This window comes from Delphinus delphis, chromosome 2, assembly GCF_949987515.2.
Source record: "Delphinus delphis chromosome 2, mDelDel1.2, whole genome shotgun sequence".
NCBI lineage: Eukaryota > Metazoa > Chordata > Mammalia > Artiodactyla > Delphinidae > Delphinus > Delphinus delphis.
This window is the reverse complement of record NC_082684.1, coordinates 136,532,788-136,556,125: the sequence shown is the minus strand read 5'-3', so window position 1 is coordinate 136,556,125 and position 23,338 is coordinate 136,532,788. Positions and strand designations below refer to the sequence as shown.

The following is a 23,338-nucleotide window of genomic DNA, read 5'->3' as shown; positions in this document are numbered from 1 at the left end:
CCATCTCCCTGTACCCTCGTCAGTAGACTAGTACTGTGTATTACCGTTTTATATGTATCTTTCTACTTGCCTGTTCCTTAGGCACAAGGAGTCTCTTGACAAGTTGTCTATTCCTCGACGTTGCCTCTAGAAATAAGAAGGGGTCCTTTTCTTTATTCGTTTTATTATTTCATCTCCATCAACGTGACTCGGCCCGTGGGCTACAGTCACCTCAGCGGAGGAGACCGCGTGGCGACCAACTCGGTCCAGGTCACCTCCCTTCCCGGTGGGTCCACCTGGGTGCCTCTGTGCGGCAGAGGGCGCAGTAGAGCCAGCGCCGGACCCCACCCCCAGGGTAGCACGCCGCGCCCCGTGACGTATTTCCGCGTCATCTGCCGCCGAGGCGTGTTCCCATTGGCTGCCGGAGAGGCAAAAGGGGCGGAGCCGAGTGGGAGTGTGGAAAACGCAGCTGCCCGGGGGGGGGGCGGGGGGCAAGGCTTCCCCCTTCCCTATCCCTCCCCACCCCTCCCCCGCCCTCCAGGCCCTCTGGGACTACTGCGCCGAGTCGCTTGGAACGCGGCAGTGGCGGCGGCGCACTTTCCCGGGCTGTGGCTGGAGCAGCGCTGTGGTGCGCGCGCGGCGGGGCCCCTCAAGCCCTGGGGACCGGTGGACTGAGGGAGAGCGGGAGGGAATCCCGGGGCTGCGGTGCTGCGCCGGTGGGGAAGCCGTTCGGTCCCCTGTGAGCCGAGCAAGTGGGGCGGGGGTCTGACCGCCACTGGCCACTCGGCCCTGACGGGACCGCGCAGAGCGCGTCCCCCGAAGGCAACCCCCGGGCCCGCAGCCCTGATTTGGCCCCGCGCGGCGGGCGCGGGGCAGCTCAGAGGGAGGAAGCAAGAGGGGCCGCCCTCCCCTCGGAGTTGCGAGCGCCTTCCCCGGGTCCAAAATGCCCAAGAAGAAGCCGACGCCCATCCAGCTGAACCCGGCCCCCGACGGCTCCGCGGTTAACGGGACCAGCTCGGCGGAGTAAGTCTGGGGGGAGGCGAGCACCGGGGCCGGGCTGGGGAGGCCGCGGCCCGGGCTCAGGAGCCGAGTCGGCTGTGCGCGGCGCGCGGGGCTCCGCTCGGGTCGTCACGTACGTCTTGGACTGCCAGGCGGGAGGAACTCCCGGCCGCAGAGGTATCGGTGACTAAGCACTGATTGTGCGCCTGACTCAAGACCAGTCAGTGGACCCAACGAATCGCGATGCCCCCATCCCCACCCTTTTCCGACCCTTTCACCCATCCCTGATCTCTGGTCATTTTCCTTCTCCCTAAAAAGTAAAAACCGGTTCATCGCCCGCCCCTACCCAGCTCTTTCCCCCCAGATCCTCTGCATTTCTGGCCTGTAACCGGGAGAAGGGAGCAGATGTCTTGGAAAAATTAAGATCGCATCTGCGTCTTTGAGACCAACTCGGTATAGAGTGTGGAGTTGGGACCTGTGAGCAGTCCTCACCTTCGTACCTGACACCTGTGGGCTGGGAGTGCCTCGTTGCGGCCGCTGCCTGGCCAGCGGGGGCGTGTGTACACCGACATCACGGTGGATTTTCGCTTGTCGACTTTGGGGGCTCTCATTCCTTGGCCTTCCTGGAAACTCTCTTGTCTCGAAGGGAGCGGTTTTTCTTTTCTTCATCTGACTTTTTAATTCATTCATTCATTAAACAAATCTCATCAGTGTCTCTCCTGGCTGTTCCTTACTTGACCATAAGCCCTAACTTCCGACCTGAGACATGACACCATGGTCTTGGAAATCACACACAAGGTGCTCCATCTCTGCAGCTTACAGTGTTGCTCACAAACCAGTCAGTACTTTGTTTCGTTAAACAATGATGTGGCTGTTTCATGTATGTTTCTGAGTTCCCGCAACTCTTGAGTCCTGGGTAAGGGACAAGACTGCCTGAGGGAGAAAGACCCGGCGAGTTGGAGAAATAACCAGAGAAGATTTAGTTCTTAATCTCTTACCTGCACACTGGAGACTTTAGGAAGCCAGCTGATGAAATGAATAGATTAGGCTTGGATCTTCTACCCTTTGGTGATTTCTGTAACCTTCCTTTGACTCTCTCAATTTTAATCGCCTGGGGACCTGTTGGCTTGGTGGCTCTGTCCATCCCTGTAATGATCACAAGGCCAGTGGTGGACAGACCTGTGATGTGAGCTCAACCACATTCCTCAGACAAACTCCTTTCTTTTTTTTTTTTTAAATTAATTAATTTTTGGCTGCATTGGGTCTTCGTTGCTGCGCAGGGGCTTTCTCTAGTTGCGGTGAGCGGGGGCTACTCTTTGTTGCGGTGTGGGGGCTTCTCTTCATTGCAGAGCACGGGCTCTAGGCGCTCTGGCTTAGTTGCTCCGCGGCATGTGGGATCTTCCCAGACCAGGGCTCGAACCCTTGTCCCCTGCATTGGCAGACGGATTCTTAACCCCTGGGAAGTCCCCAAACTCCTTTCAATACTGTAGTGTCTGTTTTGCATGATATTAACTTGTACAGGTTAGTGGATTACTTTGCAAAGATTGGTTCAGTTTTAGTGTGCAGAATTTTATGCCCTTAAAATAGTATGAAAGCCCCCCAGGGCAGGGAAGGACAGGACAAATTTTGAATGTTGTGGCGTGATCATCGTGCTCCCGTTTGATTTGGAGGAGGGTACTGAGTGGAAGTACGTTCTGTTGTTAATTGTGACACCACTGCTGTGTTCTTGCAAAGGGGAGGAGTTTCGTTATAAGAAAACAATACAGGGAGGAAAAGAAGAAATTCTCCTGGAGTTAGTTGGTGGCAGATACGCTTGGGTGGGACTGGGAGATTCTAAACAGTGGTTAAGAGGTGGGATTCTGGAGTCAGGCTAAGTTTGTGGTTTTGTGACCTGGGACAAATGTCTCTCGGGCTTAGGTTTAGTTTTTTCACCTGTGAAAATGGGTCTAATGATAGAACCTATTTAGAGCAGTTGTGAAGATTAAATGAGCTAATAGTAGGAAACCTTCCATGAATGTTAGCTGCTGGTACCTTTGTTACTGGGTAGAGAAGCCTCAAGGAAGCTAGAAGGTAGTTTCCAGTCGTGGCGGTGGATATGTGTGTTAAGGTGCCTTAGCTTCTGGATAAACGACTCTCCCTTGCTCAGTTTTCTGTGCCATGTGCACTTACCTCCATGACTCATTGCTGTGTTACAATAGGAGGCATCTTTGTGTAGGCTGCCTGAGACAAACAGGGACTGTTCCCCTACAGTTCCTGCCACTAATGGGGGGAAAGCTGTATACAGCTACATTCTTTTTTTTTTTTTTTGCGTTACGCTGGCCTCTCACTGTTGTGGCCTTTCCCGTTGCGGAGCGCAGGCTCAGCGGCCATGGCTCACAGGCCCAGCCGCTCCGCGGCATGTGGGACCTTCCCGGACCGGGGCATGAACCCGTGTCCCCTGCATCGGCAGGCAGACTCTCAACCACTGCACCACCAGGGAAGCCCACATCTACATCTTTCACCTTTTTCAAGCAAAGCTGATGTACTCATGATTTCTGTGATTAGACTAGGGCACAATTTTGAACATTATCATACAGTGTAAACGAAAGAAAAAAAATCCATTGACATTAAAGAACTCTTGGTACTAAATTGGCAAGGTTGCTTCTCTGTGGCTTTCTGGCACCTTGAGACTGGTCTCTAACATAGCACTTACCCCTTTCAGACAGAGCTGGGTTATGCATAGACCTGATGTCTATGCAAGTTCTGGGGGTCCTTGAAGAAAAAGAATGCAAAAATATTTCTTCTGCAAGTCTGTAAAAATATATGAGCATATTGCAAGGGTGCCAAGTTAGAATGAAATAAATTGGAAATAAGATCATATCATTTCCCTGTTTAAAATGTTTTCATGGTTTCATCGCCTTTAGTATAAAATTCAAACTCCTTATATTGGGCTATGAGCCTGCTGCTATCCCCCTCCTGCCTGCCCCCCACTCCATCTCTTTAACCACATTTCCTGCTGCTCCTTTCCTACATTACCCTGGTCCTCTTTCACTTCCTCCACGGGATGGTCCATACTCCCTCCAGACCCTTGCATATGCTGTTCCCTTTGCCTGGAATGAATCATCCCTTCCTGTTCCCAAGCTAGGAAGGAAGCAATCTTCACCTCTCTGCATAAATGTCATTTCCTCAGAGTTGTTCACAGACCACCTAATCTAAAGTAGGTCTCTCTTTCTCATGTCACCTGATTTTTTAATGACATTTCTTCACTGTCCATAATCTTTTTTAGGGTATTTTAAATATTTCTCTCTTCTGTACACCATAAACTATAAGCATAGGACTGCCCTTTTTGGATTCACTCTTCTGTAAGTAGTACCTAGAATAGTAGTGGCACATAATAAGTGCACAAATGTTTGTGGAGTGAATCAGTGAGTGAATGAAAGTTCTAATATTTGCACGTGTTTAACAAACCTTTTAATACCTTTTCATTTTTTTCTCTTATTTTCACCTTTACTCTCATTCCCCCTTCCCCATTTACCTTTTTTTCACAGGCACCATCTCACCCACTCTAGGTTATTTAATATATGGTCTTATAATTCCACCCGTTTGTTGGCTATACGTGTGCCTTTGGGAGGTATTCAATAGATAGTATCGTTTTGTGTGCTTAGAGTGCTGAATGATACTGTACTATTATTCAGCCTTAAAAGAGAAGGGAATCCTGCCATTTGTGACACCATGGACGGACCTGAAGGACAGTATGCTAAATGAAATAAGCCAGACACAGAAAGAAAAATACTGCATGATCTCAGTTTATATGTGGAACCTAAAAAAGTGGAATACATAGAAGCAGAGAGTAGATAGGTGGTTAACCAGGGGTGGGGAGGTGGGGGAAATGGGGAGATGTTCGTCAGAGGATACAAAGTTGCAGTTAATAGGAAGAATAAGTCTAGAGATCTAATGCTTAGCGTGATTACTACAGTTAATAATACTGTATTGAATACTGGACATTCGCTAAGAGAGTAGATTTCAGGTGCTCTTGTCACGCACACACAAAATAGTAACTTTGTGAGGAGGTGTGTATGTTAATTAGCGTGTCTGAAATAATCATTTCACTGTGTGTGTATATTGAATCATCATGTTGTGTACCTTAATTATATTCAATTTTTATTAAAAATCCTATTGTGCTATAAATCTACATCAGTTGGAATAGACTAGAAAATCTCAGTAGTTTGACATGCTTGCAGGTCAGTGGGAGGCTCTGTTGATTGGATTCCATCAGGGACTCAGGCTGACGGACACACCATGTCTGAAATATGCTTAATGAAAAGGGAATCTTGTGAACCACATTCTGGCTTTTAAAGTTTCTGCCCAGGAGTGACACATGTCACTTTTGCTCCCATTTTTGTAAAGCAAGTCACATGGCCATGTTGACCTTCAAAGGGGGCAGGGGCCTTCTTGGAAGGAGGATAATCAACAATATTTGAACAGAAGCAATGACCACCCTAAACTTTTATTTCAGTTTCTTTTGTTTTAACCAAACACCATGTTTCTGCACTCTGTTCATGCTGTTATACATGTGTCTAGTTCATTATTTCTCTCGGTTGCAGAGCAGTCAGTCTTGTGCACGTACCACATTTTACTTATTATTCCTCTAGAGAAGACAATTGTGTTGTTTCCAACCCCTTGCTGCCTCAAACAGTGCAGCCATCGCCATCCTTGTAGCGACTCCTTTTGGACTCTTGTAAGAGTTCCCTGTGGAATGTACTCAGAAGTGGGATTACTGAGTCTTAGGGTACCTTGCCTCTCCTTCCATGATAAGGCACATACTTAATCTCTTTGTGTTTTAAAAAAACGCTTTTAATCTCCACAAGGAGAAGTGTGAGCCCTGAGTAGAATTCGTGGTGGCAATGCAGGGTACTTCCCGAGTCCTCACTTTTTCTTTGACCTTAGGCAAGTCCTTTGTACTTTCTCTCTTTTAGTTTCCTTATCTGTAGAGTGAGGATGAGAATGGTCTACCAAATCTTTGCCTTAGTGGCCTACAAGGCCCTGCCTGATCAGGTTCTTCGTTTTCCTCCACTGTCCCCTTCACTTATGTGCTCCAGCCATGCTGTTCTCTGTGCTGTTCCACAGTCGGTTGGGCACATTCCTATCTCAGAGCTTTTGCTATTCCCTCTGCCTAGAATTCTCTTCTGCCAAATACCCACATGACTTGCTCCCTCACTTCCTTCAGACCTCTGCTCAAATGTCTCTTCACAGAGACCATCCCTGAGCACTCTAATTATAGCACTCTCTGTCATGCTCTACTCCTTTAGCTTGCCCTATTTTTCTTCATAGCACTTACCACTAATTAATGTTGCATTGTCCATAAGTATTTACTGCACCTCACCCCGCCCGCACTAAAATGTATGCTTCATGAAGGTGAGGGCTTGATTTGTTCCTTGCTCAGTGAGTAGATCAGTATCTGGCCCATAGAAGGTACTCAGTAGATATCTGTTGATTAAATGATTGAACCATTACCACCTTGAAGGAGTATCATGAAGATTAAACAAGATAACACATACAGAAGTGCTTTGAAGGCCATATGGTGCTGAATAAACAAGAAGGTGCATTGCTTGGCCTTGGCGGCATCCACAGCTTTTGGATTTGGGGCTGAAACCCTCAGACTTAATTATTGCATTCATAGCATCAGCAGTTTCTGCCACGTTTGTAGGGACACACATCTGTTAGTGTGAAGGTCCTTAAGGAAGGGGACAGAAACATTGAGACAGGTTGTTGTGCTTTTGGGGGATCTCTTATGGCCTTACCTGGGATGTACACCGTGATAACTAGAAGCTTTTGAAGTGGTTTTAACTGATTTTGTAGTTCTGAACTTGGATGCTTCTACTGGTTTGTTGCTGCAATAACTAATACTGGCACCGTCTTTTGAGAACAACTTCAGGTGAAAAGTAGGGCCAGCTGAAGCCCGTGTCCTTGGGAAGAATGTCTCTGCTGTTGTTGTAGCAGATACAGAAATGGCAAAAAGGTTCATAAAAATGACTTAGCCCAGAGCAAGGAGATGTGTGGGGTGCTTGTTTGAACATAAACACATACAACATTTTACTTTCACTTACTTATGCATCTTTGAAAGAAAGGGAGAGAATACTTCAGTTAGAGCTACCCATCCAGCTCAGTTTTTCTCTGCCTGATCCCTTTATTGTCCTCCCATTGCCCCGGCACACTGCTTCTTACCTCTGTCCGGTCTTGCTCACATGGTTTCCTTTGTCTGGAATGCCTTCCTCCACTTTCCTGTGTGATTTTATTTTTGTCTTGTATTTGCCACCACACTTTAAGTGAGGGGAGGGACCTTGACTATCTTGTATACTGATATTTCCCCAGCGTCTCGCCCAGTGCCTGGAATGAATGAATGCTGCCCATCTTTCAAGACCTAGCATAGAGTTCATCTCCCATGTAGCCTTTTCTGAGTAACTCCATGCTATTCTAGGACCTGAGTTCCAGATCAGTTATGCCCCTTCTTAATTGTTGACCTTTGGCATGTCATTTAACTTCACTGAGCCTTGGTTTTCCTCATTAGTAAAGGAAGGATGATAATATAACACACCTGTGAGGGAAGGCGGGCAGGTGCGCGTCATCCAAAATAATGTGTATGAAAGCACTTTATGATTGTTGGAATGCTATCCAAGTGGGAAGTGTAGTTAGTGGTGCCCGCTTTGGTTTCTTCCTTCTCAGCTGACTATTACCTTTTGTTCTTAATACCAAATTGTAAATGTTGATAAATCATGTTGATTTGGACATTTTATATGCTGCCTGTTATTTAAAGTTTAACCCAAACCTGCATCTAATCAAGGCTTGAGATCTAACTTCCTGTTTACAGCAAATACACGGATGGAGAAACAAATTAAATGATACCAGGAGGAAACAAGCATGCAAATTCAGGATGTGCAACATTCTCTAAGACAACTGACCCAGTCTCTTTAAAAAGTCAGTGTCATGGGGGAAAAGTAGGGGAGTGGTGCTGTTAGAGAATTAAGAGACTAAGGAGACATGTCAACCAAATGTAATGCATGAACCTTGGTTGGGTACTGAATCAAAAAATGCGATAGCTGTAAAATGAATTCTTGGGACAATTAGGGAAATTTGAGTAGAGAATTAGGGTTAATTTTTTAGATGTAATAATGATATGATTATGTAGGAGAATGTTGTTGTTCATAGTTGATATGTGAAACTTACTTTGAAATGGTTCAGGGAAAAAATACACACACCCACATGGTAGATAAAGCAAACAGGGCAAAATTGTTCACAGTCGTTTAGTTGGTTAGTGTGTGAGTTTCACTGTTCTATTCTTTCCATATTTCTGTGTTTGAAAAAATTCATAATAAATTTTTTAAGAGTACCCAAGGATTAAAATTCATCCTAAGCCTTAGGCCCCTTTTAATTTTAACTCACGTTTTCTCTCTCCCCTTTTGTATTCTGGCCTATATTGTGTAACAAACATCACATTAAATGCAATATCATTTTGAAGTCTTATGCTTTCTTATTCTCTAAATGTTCCTTATGTGTCTTTTTTTCATTAATTTGATTATATGGGACCATACCTTTTTGAACCCCTGGGTCTACATCACTACACTCTTAATATAGTAAATCATTATTGGTAGATTGGAAAAAAACAAAATAATGTTTAAACAAAACAAACCACCACCAACAAAAAACCCTTCCTTGCGAGCTTCCCTCAGTCTGAATTGGTAGTTATTTCTACCACATCCATAGGAAGTACAGGTCAAGCAATGGTGAATCTTTCTGACATGTTGAGAAAACCTGGAGAACCCACAGACTGGGAAGAAGATGAGGTGAGCCTGAGAAGAAAGCTTAGCGTCCCAGTTTTGTTTCTTTTATTCCCTTCCAGAAGTTGCCAGTTTTGAAAAAATCATCTTGGTCTCTTTTGGCCACTTGATTGTGTTTTTTCTTCATGTCCTGTTCTTTGCCTGAAAGCCCATGAGAGCTGTTTGAAGGCTCACATACCTGTTTGCTAAGTTAACACCTCCCAGAATGAATTGCATTTTTGTTTTTAAAAGAGGTGTTTTCTGAATCCTGGTGCAGGGCCTACTGCTAAAAATGCTGATCTCTGCCTCTCATTTCTTGGTGAAGCTCCCAGGGGTATCCTGCTTTGAGTCAGATTAAGAAGAGGTTACATGGGGGTTGAAGAAAAATCGGACAAAGGTAGAGTGATTTCTTTTCCCTCCAACTCCTTTTTGCATATTTGCCTGCTCAAGTACAACTTCAAAAGAAAATTGAATGTATCAACACCTTTTTAAAGAAAGAACCTCAGACATTAAATTTTCCAGTTTAACTTTTGGTTATTCCATTATAGGCATATATAGATAGCTGTGATCAGTTGATGGGTCTCTCCTCCCCCCCATTTCTACACATAGACATAATTCTAATGCTTGTCATTTATTTTTGGCTAAAGAATAGGATTTGGCTTCACAAATGACACTTTGTTGATTGTTTAGGTGGCTTTCAAAATTTTATTATTTATTGTTACTCTTATGAATGTTTTAAACCCATTTGTTTTGTTCTTTGAGATTAATTCATACACAGAATCAGAGGCAATGAACCATGTTATGGCTTTTGTTACATATTAACTGAATATGTTCCATAAAGAGACAGAACCAATTTACAATGTCTGTTTGAACTGGTCCCTCAAGCTTCAGGAAGTTGGCTTTTTTTTTTTTTGAAGTTTAATGATTTTTTTTTTTTTAGGGGGGGGACATATTACAAGCAAATGATCCTCATTTCAGTCCCTTCTTTTGTTTCTAAATTTATTTATTTATTTTTGGCTGTGTTGGGTCTTCGTTGCTTGCGCGGGCTTTCTCTAGTTGTCGTGAGTGGGGGCTACTCTTTGTTGCGGTGCGCGGGCTTCCCATTGTGGCTTCTCTTGTTGCGGAGCACGGGCTCTAGGCGCGCGGGCTTCAGTAGTTGTGGCATGTGGGCTCAGTTGTTGCGGCTCGTGGGCTCCAGAGCTCAGGCTCAGTAGTTGTGATGCACGGGCTTAGTTGCTCCGTGGCATGTGGGATCTTCCTGGGCCAGGGCTTGAACCCGTGTGCCCTGCATTGGCTGGCATATTCTTAACCACTGTGCCACCAGGGAAGCCTTAGTGATTTTTTTTTTGATAGTTTAATAGGACTCCTCCTCAGTCTGCTTTACTTTAATTGTTTGCCAGTCTGTATTTTTGAAATGGGATTATTTTCTGTATTTCATCGATTCAATCTAAACTAATATTTAATGAATGCTTACCAAATGTAATTTGCTATGCTGGATGCTGTAGGTGGTAAGATTGTCTTTGCCTCCAAGGATCTTAAAATCTCGTATGGGAGGGGAGGGAGAGGTTGCAAAGACACAAGAAGAAGGAAACAGATGGCTGCAGAGTAAGAAAAGTGCCCCAGGAGAAGACATACAAAGAAAGTACTGTCAGAGATCATTGAGAGGAGGAAGAACGCACATCCAGTGGGGAAGATTAGGAGAGCCTTCACAGAGGAGATGACATTTGAGCTGGGTCTTGAAGGATGGCTAGGATTTCCATGGGAATGGGGGAGGGGGGGGCATGGCAGGAAGAGAGCTCAGGATGAGCAACTTCACACAAGTGGGAAAGCTTGGGATGTGTGGAGGAGCCGGCAAGTAGTTTAGTGTGCTGGGTGCATCGCTGCAGGTAGCAGGAGATGAAGCTGGAGAGGTAGGTGGGATGGTTTTGTGGTATCAGCTGAACATTTTGAAAAGTTTCACGCAAACTTTTCTTCTCCTCTGACCCTTCTTTAATAGATACGTCTATATAGCTTTGATGTGCTTTGTATTTTATTTATTTTTTGTTAGTTCATGTCTTTTATTAGCCAGTACACAGTTATTTGTCTTCTGGTTTGTTGAAGCAATAGATCAGTGTGCTTTGTATTTTAAAGTTTTATAAATTATGTGGCTACTACATTGTCCCACTGCAATGTTTTCCTTTTATATTGTATTACTTAGGAAAAAATATATTTTTATTTTGCAAAGCATGCCTTTTGTATGGTGTAGGCTACTTTTCTTTAGTATTAAGACATCTATCATCATGTCATAACTAATAGGAGTATGGGGCTTCATTTTCTTCTAGACTTTTCTGCCCCTTATATGGTCCCATCTAGGATTAATTAATGTTCTTGGTGTGAGGTATGGGTCTATGTTAATTTTTCTACATAGTGAGTTCTAATATCTTCATGGAGTTTATTAAATAGGATTTTTATCTGTTGTATTTTCAGGTTTACTTTTATTTGGTCTTTATGGTATTTTTATCTCTTTCTAAAATTTCTTTTTGACTCTTATTTAGTTTTGATAGTCTTTTTTTTTCCCTTTTCTTTTTTTTTTTTGGTACGCGGGCCTCTCACTGTTGTGGCCTCTCCCACTGCGGAGCACAGGCTCCGGACTCGCAGGCTCAGCGGCCATGGCTCACGGGCCCAGCCTCTCCACAGCATGTGGGATCTTCCCGGACCGGGGCACGAAACCATGTCCCCTGCATCGGCAGGCGGACTCCCAACCACTGTGCCACCAGGGAAGCCCTTCCCTTTTCTTAAATTGGGTAGGGTTAAAGAAAACTTTAAGAATTGTCATGGTTTATCTTTCCATTTATTAATGTCTCCTCCTCTTTTCCTGTTATGGTTTTATAGTTTCTTTTGAATAACTCTCTTGTGTCCTAAGTTAATATTTCAAATACCTAATGTTTTGATGCTATTGTGATTGAACATTTTTAAATTTGTGTTTTCTCTTGACTGTGGTTTGATTTGTATGAATTGTTTATATCCTGCAGCTTTTTAAAATTCACTATTATATCTAGTAATTTTTTTTTTTTTTGGCTGCACTGCGCGGCATGCGGGATCTTAGTTCCCCGACCAGGGATGGAACCGATGCCCCCTGCAGTGGAAACACAGAGTCTTAGCCTCTGGACGGCCAGGGAAGTCCCATATATCTAGTAATTTTTTGATTGAATATCAGTATTTCTAGATTTACTAGTGTCATCTGCAAAACATAACTTAATTCTTCCCTCTCAATACCATTTCTATTTTATAGCCATGTCAGCTTGCATTGCTCTCAGTAGCAGTTCTCATGTCCCAGGGGACCACTTTTAAGTATAATGAGGCTTCCCAGGAACCTTCTGGGCCAGGGGCTTTTCTGCTGTCTCCAAGGGGTCATGAAAATAGGAAGCAGCCGCCCAGCTTTATAGAAGCAGAGCCTGTTAGGGCTGGATGGGACCTTACAGGTTCTCCAGCCCTCTGACTCTTTTTGCAAGATGAGGAAACCAGACTTGGGGCGTGGGGGGAGCAGTGGGGAGAACTTGCTGGGAGTTCACACAGCTGGAGTGGAAGAAGGTGCTTGAACTTTTATCCCAACTCAGACATATTTTCACTTGGGATACTTACTTGGTTTGAAAATTTTCCAAGTTTACCCGACACTGAATTTTGGTAACTTTACCTAGTACTCTTAAAAATTTTTAAAAACCTCTTTTCAAGTAATAATCTGAAACACTGGAAAAGGCTGTTCCTCTATATCACCACTCTCCTAAGGTGTTTGAGGGAAAAGGGAATGAGGAAATGGGGGAAGGAAAGGGTATTTTATTTTAGTCCAGGATCCTTAGTAGGAAGGCCTATTTTTAAGCTTCATAATGTCAGTTTTTAAAGCAGTGGCTTTCAAAATAACCACAGACAAAAGTCCCTCTGAAATGATCACCCTTCTAGACTTGACCTGTTTTGAGTTTACCTGTTACCAAGAAAGGTTCAGAATTTCAAATGCTCTTAAGTGCATTTACTTTTCAGAAAAAATGGAACAACTGAGTTGAGTGAATGATCCATATGAGTTCCAGATTCCAGTCAAATCTTGAAATTTGGGGAGTTGTGAGGAGAAGGCAAGACTAATCAGCCACATTGTCGTATTTACGGGTTGTCTGGATCCAGGTTCATTACGTTTCTTTATTGAGTTATAACTTACGTATCCAGGTTATTTTTTAAAAATTAGATTAGACCCTCACCGCATTTGAGAGTTCAGAGTCAAAATTATTTGCCCTGTTTGATTTCATATCATCCTTCAGTAAATAATCCTTCAAGAATGTCCTTGTTGGGGGAGGCCTCAGAAGTTAGCAGGAATTCCAAGCTAACTGTAAACCTTTTGTCTAATGGCTTACTCAAATCCAGATCGAAATCCTACCAAAATGCTAGCCTGTATTTCAGCTCTTCTCTCTCTCTCTTTCTCTGAGTCTGAGGAATGCTAGAAAAACAAGAAGAAGAGGGTAGTTTAACATCCCAATAATTATTAACAATAGAAAATATATCCTGCTTATCTTAGGCATCCATTTGTGTCCACTGATAAAACTTGGGCATTGGAGCCACGGAAAAGTTCTATTCACCAAAGGAAGGACCAGCGGAACATTTGGACCAGGTTCATAGTGCATTATATTAGTTTAGATAGACAGTGCAACACTTTTATTATTTTACTAAAACACTCCTTTTGAATATAGTCTTTTGCCTTGTTTTATTTTGGTAACTAAACTAACGCTGGGTTAGCCATAAATGTAGCTTGCTGCATTTTTATTTCTGAGTATTCTAAATCACTGAGCAATTATTTTAAAAAAGTCTTAAAGCATTTACAAATAAAAAGCTATAAAATATTGACTAGGGGAAGTCAAGGGGAGAGTTAGTGAGGAAAGTACCAGAAACCACTAACAGGTGTTTTGGCTGCACTGAACAAAGTTTCAGCTTGATAGGCAATCAGGGGGAAGGGTTTTGTGAATTCCTGAAATGTGAGGTGGAGGGGACACAGGGTAAATCAGCAGTTCCGGAGGCACAGAGGACTTGGGTACTGGAGGTGCGCCCCTAGCTGAGGATCTGGAACAGTTCCTGAGCAAGTGGCTTTCTTGAAAGAGAAGCGCTTTATCTGTAGGACCCAGGCGTGGGGTAATAAAGTATGGGTCCTAGATCAGGAAGGAACAGTAGGACGAAGGCAAAAGACATGAAACTTATCCCTGAAGGACATCATAACTGGAAAAATTACCGTTTATTGAGGGCGTATCTGATCTATTTTCATCCATTGTCTTGAATTTGCACTAAAAATCTGTGAGAAGGTTCATAATATTCTGTTGTACAGATAAGGAAGATGAAGTTTAGGGAAGTTAAGTAACTTGCACAAGGTTGCATAACTAGTAAGTGGTGGAACTAAGTTTAGAACCCAGGTCTGTCCTTCTCTAACACCCATGCTTTTCCCACATAGCCCTCCAAAGATTGCGTAAAATGCTGAAGGTCTTCTTAGAGCTACACTCACCAAAACTATAGCCACTAGCCATATGTAGCTACTTAAATTTTAATGAATTAAAATAAAATAAAGTTAAGAATCAGTTCCTCATTTACAATCGCCACACTTTGAGGACTCAATGGCCATGTGTGGCTAGTGTTTACTGTATTGGACAGAGCAGATTACAGCATTTTCATCATTGCAGAAAATTCTATTAGCATCTAGAAGTCATCCAATTTTACTCTTATTATTTTTGCCCCTTTATTTTGCAAAGGAGAATATGAAGGACAAAGGAAGGAAGTAACTTGTTCAGTGTCATACATTTAATTAATCCAGGCCTTTGGACTTATTGCCTGGTGGCTTTTCCTATGTTCCACCCTCTTCCTTAAAAAAAATTAGCAGAATAGAGATGGGCAAAAGGAGTGACTCTTATTCTCTTGAGCTTTGCCTGGCCTTCAAACTAGATTCTTCCTCCCAAAGTACAGTCGTGAGTTTTCCCAAGTTCAAAGGGCATGTTATGATTAGCCCCGCAGGGAAATGAAGGATGTTTGTTGGAAAGGAATTCCATGCTTAATGTATGAAATAGCACTTTGATTCCCCTGGTTCTTTCTCTGCCTTCCTACCAAGAACTTTGTAATTGAATTTGCAGCTGCCAACCATTTGTCTTCCAAAGAAGGCCAACTTCAAAACAGTTCAAATGACAGAGGTATATATACTTTGAATGCCAGCAGCTGCTTGTTATTTGCTGTTTATTCCAATGACATTTGTGTTAGGGTCAAATAGATTTAGATTATGACCAGAATTACAACCATAGATTTCTAACTTGTATGTTTAGAAGATTAAGATGTATTAACATTCATTTAACTGATATTTAGTACATATCTAATATTTACCAGGCACTGGGCTGAGAGATGGACAAAAAGAAGTTTTGCTGAAAATTGGAAAAGATGCCAGTGTTATTATGACTGAGTTGAATGCATTTTAAATATTCTGAGTTTTATTGTCAGTATTTGCTATCCACATATCTACTGTTTAGTCCTAAATTTCAGTAAAAGCTCCAGTTTGGATCATAGCTTTGAAGTAAAGGGAAGAATCACATGGGAATGTCCTTTTAGTAGATGCTATTAAAGACATTTAAATTATACATTCCAGTGTTTAAATGATAGTCTAAAGTGTATGTGTGTGTGCTTGGAGGGTGGGCATGTGGGAACAAAACCAAGGCATTGTGCTGGGGTAATATTTTTAGGAAGCCTAAATGTGATGTTTGATTTCAGTCTGACTCATGGTTTAGAAAGTTGTCTTTCAGAAACTGAGAAATGAAAGTTTTGGGCGCATGAGTATGCTCAGAGAGATTAAAAGCAAATCTGAATGTTGGCAAGGTGTCCAGGAGAGTGCCTGTCTTCCCTGAGAGTGCAAAGGTAGGGGCAGCGAGGACTTTAAAGGTGGTGGGGACAGCTGGAAGGGATCCCAGGAAGCTTTGACATCTGGTCTTTCTGTCTGAGATCATAGGGGCAGACGGGCGGGGGAGGCAGAGCACCCAGAGGTCTTCCTGTATTGTTTTTTAGAGTAGGGTCTAATTTCTAGAAAGTTTTCATATCCTTGAGTCTGTCTCCACATCTGTAAAATGGGCACAACAACCCCTACCCAGCAGAAAGGATTCATATGTGTGTGTAAACTGCTTTTGATGATTAACTGGACTCATGATAAGGGCAGGACTAGATTCCCAGCCCAGGGTGCCTTATTTTCTATCAGGCGAGAAGGAGAGAAAATTCCCACCTCCCAAAGAACTTCCAGTGATGAGGCTCTTCAGCTGTTCTTTATCCACACAGACTTAGAATAGAGACAACGCCGGGCATACTTGCAATTTCTGGGGATGTGCAGGAAGCAAAAGAATTATTTTCAGTGAAACAGGAGGCTGCAAAAGGTGCCTAGGAAACAACTGCCTCAGTACAGCCTAATATAGACTCCTCCCAGCTTCTCTAGGCCGCCATCTGCCTGGCAGGCACCACCCAGGAAGCTCAGCTTTCTTCTCCAAGAGTTTAAAGAGGATTTCCTGGACTGCACGTGCGTGCATCTGTGTGTGTGTGTGTGTGTGTGTGTGTGTGTGTGTGTAGGAATAGGGAAGGGTAGTCACTGACATAAAGGGAAGGTAACACTCCCTTCCTGTGGCACAAACCAGATGTTGAGGGTCAGTTCCAGGTAGATCTAAGGTTCAACTTCTCCTTCATATTTCTTCCAAACATCTTCCTCAGTGGGCCCTGGCCTCTGCTCAGACTGTGTCTTCTACTGGGGATTCCCTTCTCCACCTTCAGTGCATGTTGAAATCCTAATCTTATTCAATTTCTAGGTCAGCTCTTCTGTAAATCCGTCACAGACTTGTCTTCCACCCCACTCCAGGTAGTAGTCATCTGCTCCACCTTCCAGAGCACTCTGTACATATCCCGTCACGTGTTAGTTGTTTGCATAACTCTGTCCAGTTGGACTGGACTTGAGGAAGCTTGGGACTGGGTCCTATTCATCATTATCTCCAGTGCACATCATGTTCCCTAGCACCTGGTTTGGTAAATTTTTTTTTTTTTTTTTTTTTTGCGGTACACGGGCCTCTCACTGTTGTGGCCTTTCCCGTTGCGGAGCACAGGCTCCGGACGCGCAGGCTCAGTGGCCATGGCTCACGGGCCTAGCAGCTCCGCGGCATGTGGGATCTTCCCAGACCGGGACACGAACCCGTGTCCCCTGCATCGGCAGGCGGACTCTCAACCAACCACTGCGCCACCAGGGAAGCCCTGGTTTGGTAAAATTTTGTTGAACGACTTAAGCCTTGAGATGACAGAGGGCAGAAGATGCTCCTCTCCCAAGGTCGAGACTCTGCTGATCCCTGCGAAGTCTGACTTTGACTTAATTAGTGGTTGACTATTTTCAGTTTATAATATCTTGGCACAGGAGGGTCACAGTGTTGGTGGTAATCATAGCATTTGTTCTGCGAGGCTCTGTGTACTCTTTATTGTTTTTACATCTATTTATTTCCTCATTCAACCACATGAGGCAGGCGGGATGTGTGTTATCTCTACCCAGTAGATGAGGAAACTGATCCTGGTTAAGGGCTGTGTATGTCACACAGGCAGTTAAGTGCCTGTAATCCTTTGTACTGCCTTTTCAGTCAATAGTCCCTTCCTAGCCCAGTGGGGAAACTGGCGGTGACATTCTGTGGTGTTCCCTCAGCCCCATGCCTGGCACAGAGGAAGGCTCAGGGAATGTTTGGGGCTGGATGGATTGGCAGGCCTCTTTTGCATGCTGAGCTGAACACTTATTCCCAGCAACTGCTGGGCTCTTTGATGGATATGTGACATCGGTGACTGAATATACACGGCACCTGTGGCTTTTCACACTCTCCCCCCACGCCTCTCCAGGGATTGGGATAGGACAGATGGCCACAGACGCAAGATTCTCAGCTCTGCATCCTCTCTGCAAATCATATTTGGGGAAAAGTTAAGTTTGTGCAGTAATACAATTTCAGTAACATGGTTTCATACTGCTGGTAAGTAACACTCTGGATAAATCACACTTCAGCAGAACTCATTTGGGAAAAGAGTTTAATTTCACTGTAGGTGGCTGTGATTCCCACCCACCAGCCCTCCTGCACCCCCACCCCAATAAATCTAGGCTGATAAGGTGAACGCAGCACTAGGCCAGGCCATTTCCAGACCCAGGATAGCATTATGTTATATTAATCATCCTTTTCACCATCAACACCTTTCATTCCCTCTCCCCCAAGCACAGCCACCTGTCTGTCCTTATATGTTAAATGTGGAAAAGATTTTGATAGTTCAGTCTCCTGGATGTGTTGTGAAGAGATTGAGGTCCAGAGAGGCTGGGAAGCTTACTTGGTGTTGTACAGCTGGTGAAGACCTGAATCGAGATCCGAGGCCCCTGACTACTCTTGAGAGTGGGGCTGTTTTCTGCCCTGTCCCAATGCCTGCGCTTCGATCTGTCTTACAAGTAGGGCAGAGTCTGTATGTTCGGTTTAAAATGAATAAAGGTGATCAGTTGCTCATTGTTAAAGGCCCCCAGCACAGAGTGAGTTCATTTCCTGTTGACCCTCACAGCCTCTCTTGACATACCTTTGGTAACGGCAAGTATAGTCTTGACAGATTTCTGTAGAGTCAGTGCAGCCTAGGGGTAACCCTGTGTGGTTTTGACTAATAGGATTTAACTTTCAGGAAAAAAAGAAAAAGAGGGAAGGATGATAAGTATATGTGGAGGGAGAGAAAAAACTGTTGTTAATTTTTCTCTTCATGGTATACCTTTTGGCTCTTTGGATCTAGAAATCATCTGATTTTGATGTTTCAAATATGGCGAATAGATACATAATCCAAAGTCAGTGTTCAGACTGCTGAAGATTAGTAAAATGTAACAGTAGGTCCAAGTCTGGAGCGTGAAAAAAATAATACTCATTTGTCATAGAAGCTTCAGTGTTCTACATCTCCTGCCAGCGGACTCGGGGATGCTTGGGAGCTCAGCAATTGGTGTGCCGTCAACTGGTCTCTGGTCCTCCCTTGTTAGGGGTGGGGCCTATTGTCTGAGTCGGTATTTTTGGGAGGGGCACACATACCTGGCCAGCCAGAGGGGCCAGTTGATGATGTGCACTGCGCTGGATGATGTGTCTAGCAGGAAGCCCAGCTGTAACAGCAGAAGATAACAGTTCTCTGCATAGGATTCACTTGTAGTAGGTGGTCAGTGTTTATTGATTTCTTGATTTAAAAATATATCTGTATCTTCCTCTATTTTCTTTACTACGAAGATCTCAAGTCTCTTTAATTTAGGGGAAGAAAGGAGCTACTGATGCCCTGCTCCTCTTTTGATACCATGGCGCGCTTCCCCACAGATACAAACTCTGTTCTGGCTCTTAGTGGGTGCTCCTTGCTCTGCAGGAGTGTGAGCTGCAGAGGCAGACAGCTGAGGTTGCAGTCCTGGCTCCACCCCTAAGTTGTTGTGTCGATTGGGCTCATTACTTAACCTCTCTCACCCAATTTTATTGCCAATGTTTGGGAGGCTACCCCTCCTTGAAGGCTGAAGTCAGATATTATTTCGACCGTGAAAGTTTGTGTGGTCTTCCTTGGAAAGGCTCCAGTGGGACTGTCCATGAACTACTCAGGAGACAAACCACTTGGGGGTGTGTGTATGCGTGGTGATCCTCACACATGTCTGTTGTGTTTTACAACCTGCACTGTGAGCTTCTGGAGATCAGGAGTTCAGTCTTGATGCCCCATCTTTAGCCCAGGCCTGGTGCATAGTAGGTAGTCTCTAAACATGGAATGAATGAATGTCGGTGTTAGCTTACAGAGCTCATGTGGGACAGGAGATTGGCTCCACTGGGCTTTCACTGATATCAAACGCAGTGTTACGTGCATTGAATTTCTTGATACCTGTGCTTGAATCATTTCTACTTTTTGTCCTTTTTAACTGATTAAGCAAAGCTGGGCTAGTTGGAGACCCCAGATAGGACCAAGAGATGTGGCCTCTGCCTGACTCTGTTGTAGGTAAAGTGCTTAATTCCAAGCCAGCACAAAGAAAGTTGGGAGTATTAATTATGTGATCAAATAGAGTCTAGTTACTAGACTGTAAATGATGATGGTGGGCAGGGATGTCCTAAATGTCCTAGGGTCTGGGGGCCTGAAGGAGTTAAAGCTCCTCTCAGAATAGCCCAGGCAGCTCTTAGGAAGTAGCTTCTGAGGCAGGATGTGGCAAACCAGTGAGTAAATGAGAGCCATTCTCCTTTGGAAGAAAAGAAAGTGGGTGGGGAGAAGTGAAGAGGAAGAGCCTGGTGGACAAATCTTTTTTATCTTCTGCTGTAAGAACATGCTTCTCTTTTGAATGCCAGGCAGAGCCTGCAGAATTTTAACCTAAAGTGACCAAGGTCCAAAGAACACTTAACAAGGCTGTTTTTGCAGTTGTCTTGTTTTTCTCCACAGCTAATAACTCAAGTTTAATGTGCAGTGGAGTACCATCTTAGTAAATTTTGTTTTCTAATCTTAGTCGTTGGCGTATTCTTTAATGCTCTTTGAGGATTCGCAATTAATGTGAGGTGTCATCCACAGTCACACTCTTTTTTAACCAAGAATAAGTTAGAAGAAAGGTATTTTTGTTTGTTTGTTTTAGAAAAGTGTCTTGTTAGTGTGTTCAGCTATTTGTTTCAGAACACACTCTCACTGTGTGTGTAACAGTCTTTTGTAACACAGGACAAGAGGATGCTTCCATTTAATGCAGGTGAGAGATCTTGTTCAAGGATGGAAGGCTCCAGACCCGGGTTAATTCCACAATCTTGGTGTCTTTTGTTAAGAGCATGGTTATAGATTGGAGGCAAATTATTGACAGAGGGTGCAATTTTGCAAATAAAAATAGCCCTCTGGAATTCAGTAATGTGTATCTGAAATGAAATAGGTGAACTGAATTTGTTGAGTTTCAAGCAACCATCATTTATAACTGTATTGCATAGATAGCAATAATGTAAATCAGTGTTGGGTTCAGGAATTGGCTCCAGGACTGTGGTTTGTTATGAGAGAAACACTTCTGTCTTTACAATGAGCTGGTATGCATGATGGACTGGATTTGACTTTACTGTCAAAGCCTTCTATAAGCCAGTCTTTGGACCAGGTAATGAGAGGTTAATTATCTAAAAGAGAACTCCGCAGTGGACTTTCAAGGACCTGGAAAGCTGAACTCAGCAGTTTTTAGACTTCAGGTTTCTACACACTCTTTCTCTCAAGGAAGCCAATATCTCCTGAGTTGTGCAACTCTTGATTCTATTTCTATGAAGGTTCCAAACTGGAATTTTTTTAAATTGAAATATAGTCGATTTACAATAGTGTTAATTTCAGGTGTATAGTGTAGTGATTTGGTTTTTTGACAATTATATTCCATTATAGGTTATTACAAAATATTGAGTATAATTCCCAGTGCTATACAGTAAAGCCCTGTTGCTTATCTGTTTTAGGTATCGTAGTTTGTATCTGTTAATCCCTTATTCCTGATTTGTCCCCTCCCTTCCCTTTGGTCACCATAAATTTGTTTTCTATGTCTGTGAATTTGTTTCTGTTTTGTATATAGATTCATTTGTATTATTTTTTAGATTTCACACATAAGTGATATCATATAGTATTTGTCTTTCTCTGTCTGACTTATTTCACTAAGCTTTATATTCTCTAGGTCCATCCACGTTGCTGCAAATGGCAATATTTTGTTGTTTTTTATGGCTAATATTCTACTGTTTACACGTACCACATCTTCTTAAGCCAGTCGTTTGTTGGTGGGCAATTGGGTTGTTTCCATGTCTTGGCTATTGTAAAGAGTGCTGCTGTGAACATTGGGGTGCATGTATATTTTCAAATTAGAGTTTTCTTTTTTCTGGATATATACCCAGGAGTGTAATTGCTGGATCATATGGTAGCTCTATTTTTCATTTTTTTAAGGAACCTCCATACTGTTTTCCATAGTGGCTGCACCAATTTACAGTCCCACCAACAGTGGGATGGAGCCTGGATGGAGTGCTTTTCCCTCTGTTGCAACAACTGGTATCTTTCAGGTCTAAACGTGGACATTACATTTTCTCACCTTCACTTTCCCTTCCTCATCTTAGATGGAGTTGTCTTTTTTCTGTTCCCATACCCCACTGTGCCCACCTCACTTTCAGCATTATTGTCTCCCTTACCCCGTAGCTGTTGCTGTACTTGTTAGTACCATTCCCTGTTTTTGGCTTGCACTGTGATATCTCTCTCTGTCTCTCTCTCTATCATCTCTACATCTCTGTCTCCCTGTGTCTTACACACACACACACACACACACACACACACACACACACACACACTGCCTGGTGAGGGCAGGGACCTTGTCTTCCTCATCTGTACCTCCCTAGCCTCTAGCGTACATGGTGCCTGTCACACCATGGATGCTCCATAATGAATCTGCATTGCATTTTCACATCTGTAGACATCACAGCTATAAGCTAGATGTCTGCTCCAGTTCCTTATCCCCTGCACTCCTCTAGATTAGAGCAGTCTTGGAGACTTACATTCTCATGGTCACTTCTGCTTCTTTGGGGCTCACATTTCCCTTCCTGTGATTTTTCTCTTCTTGTTGCTCTGTGTTGAACAAACTTGGAATTTGGCCCCCTTTCTCTGCTTTCCATCAACAACAGTAAGAACAAAATATACACAAAGCTATTTGTGTGCATGGCAGATTGGACTGAAGGTCTGGGGTGGGGAGGATGTATTATAGCAATAAAGACAACTTAAAATCTAGTGGTATTAGGTATCTTTGGGCTTAAATGACCTTTGCCACTCTGCCATGGTGCATCCTTTTCTTCCTTTCTTGCTGCTTCACAGCCACTCCCAAAAGAAGTCTCTCCCATTTTATTCTGCAACGTGATTCAGCTCTCCAGCTCCACCTCTGCATGCTGTTCAGGCCTGCTTCTGCCTATGCCAAGGCTCAGAAGCAGGCCCTTTTAAACTATGGGCCAGCCTTCTGGTCCTCTGGTATCCTCTGCTCCGAGGGTGTTTGTTCGCACAAACACTTATTTCCCCGCCCTCCATCTTCTTTTGTAAGACTTAAGCAAGCACTATCAGTTTTAGTTTTAATTAAATTTCATTCTCTCTGGTGCATGATGTTACTTCTACCAGCTACGTTTTGACCCCACGAGACCAACTGCTCTTAATTGGAGAGCCTGACTAGTAGTTTTCCACACTCTAGTTTAAGAAGTTGAGTGCCTAAGTGAGCACTTGGTTGGACTTCTAGCCCTGATCCTGATCTCAGGATTCCCTGAGAGTTGCTAGAAAGTCACCTAGGGAGTGGGATTTTCCCCAGAGGTGATGGGTGCTCAGAGGAGAGGTTTGCTGACCTCTCTTGTGTGTAACTTTGGGCAAGGAGAAGGGCCTAGCTGTAACAAACATGTTGGTCGTGTATTTAAGGAGGGAAACAGGTCTGGAGAATTGAAAATTTCTCAACATGGACTAGCACTGGAGACGTGTTTTGAGTGCTGTGTTTTTCCTGACTGCATCTTACTGCTCTTAGTTGTGCTTCTGGGCACTAGCTG

At 43.7% G+C, this 23,338-nt stretch overlaps 1 protein-coding gene across 1 annotated transcript in view; it reads left to right on the top strand.

Moving 5' to 3' along the window:
- Positions 1 to 505: 505 nt before the first annotated feature.
- Positions 506 to 23,338, top strand: part of MAP2K1 (mitogen-activated protein kinase kinase 1) — a 79,039-nt gene continuing 56,206 nt past the window's right edge. The window contains exon 1 of the mRNA XM_060005726.1: positions 506 to 1,002. Within this exon, the coding sequence (XP_059861709.1) occupies positions 923 to 1,002 (80 nt within the window). The 5' untranslated portion in view covers positions 506 to 922. The remainder of the gene's footprint in view (positions 1,003 to 23,338) is intronic.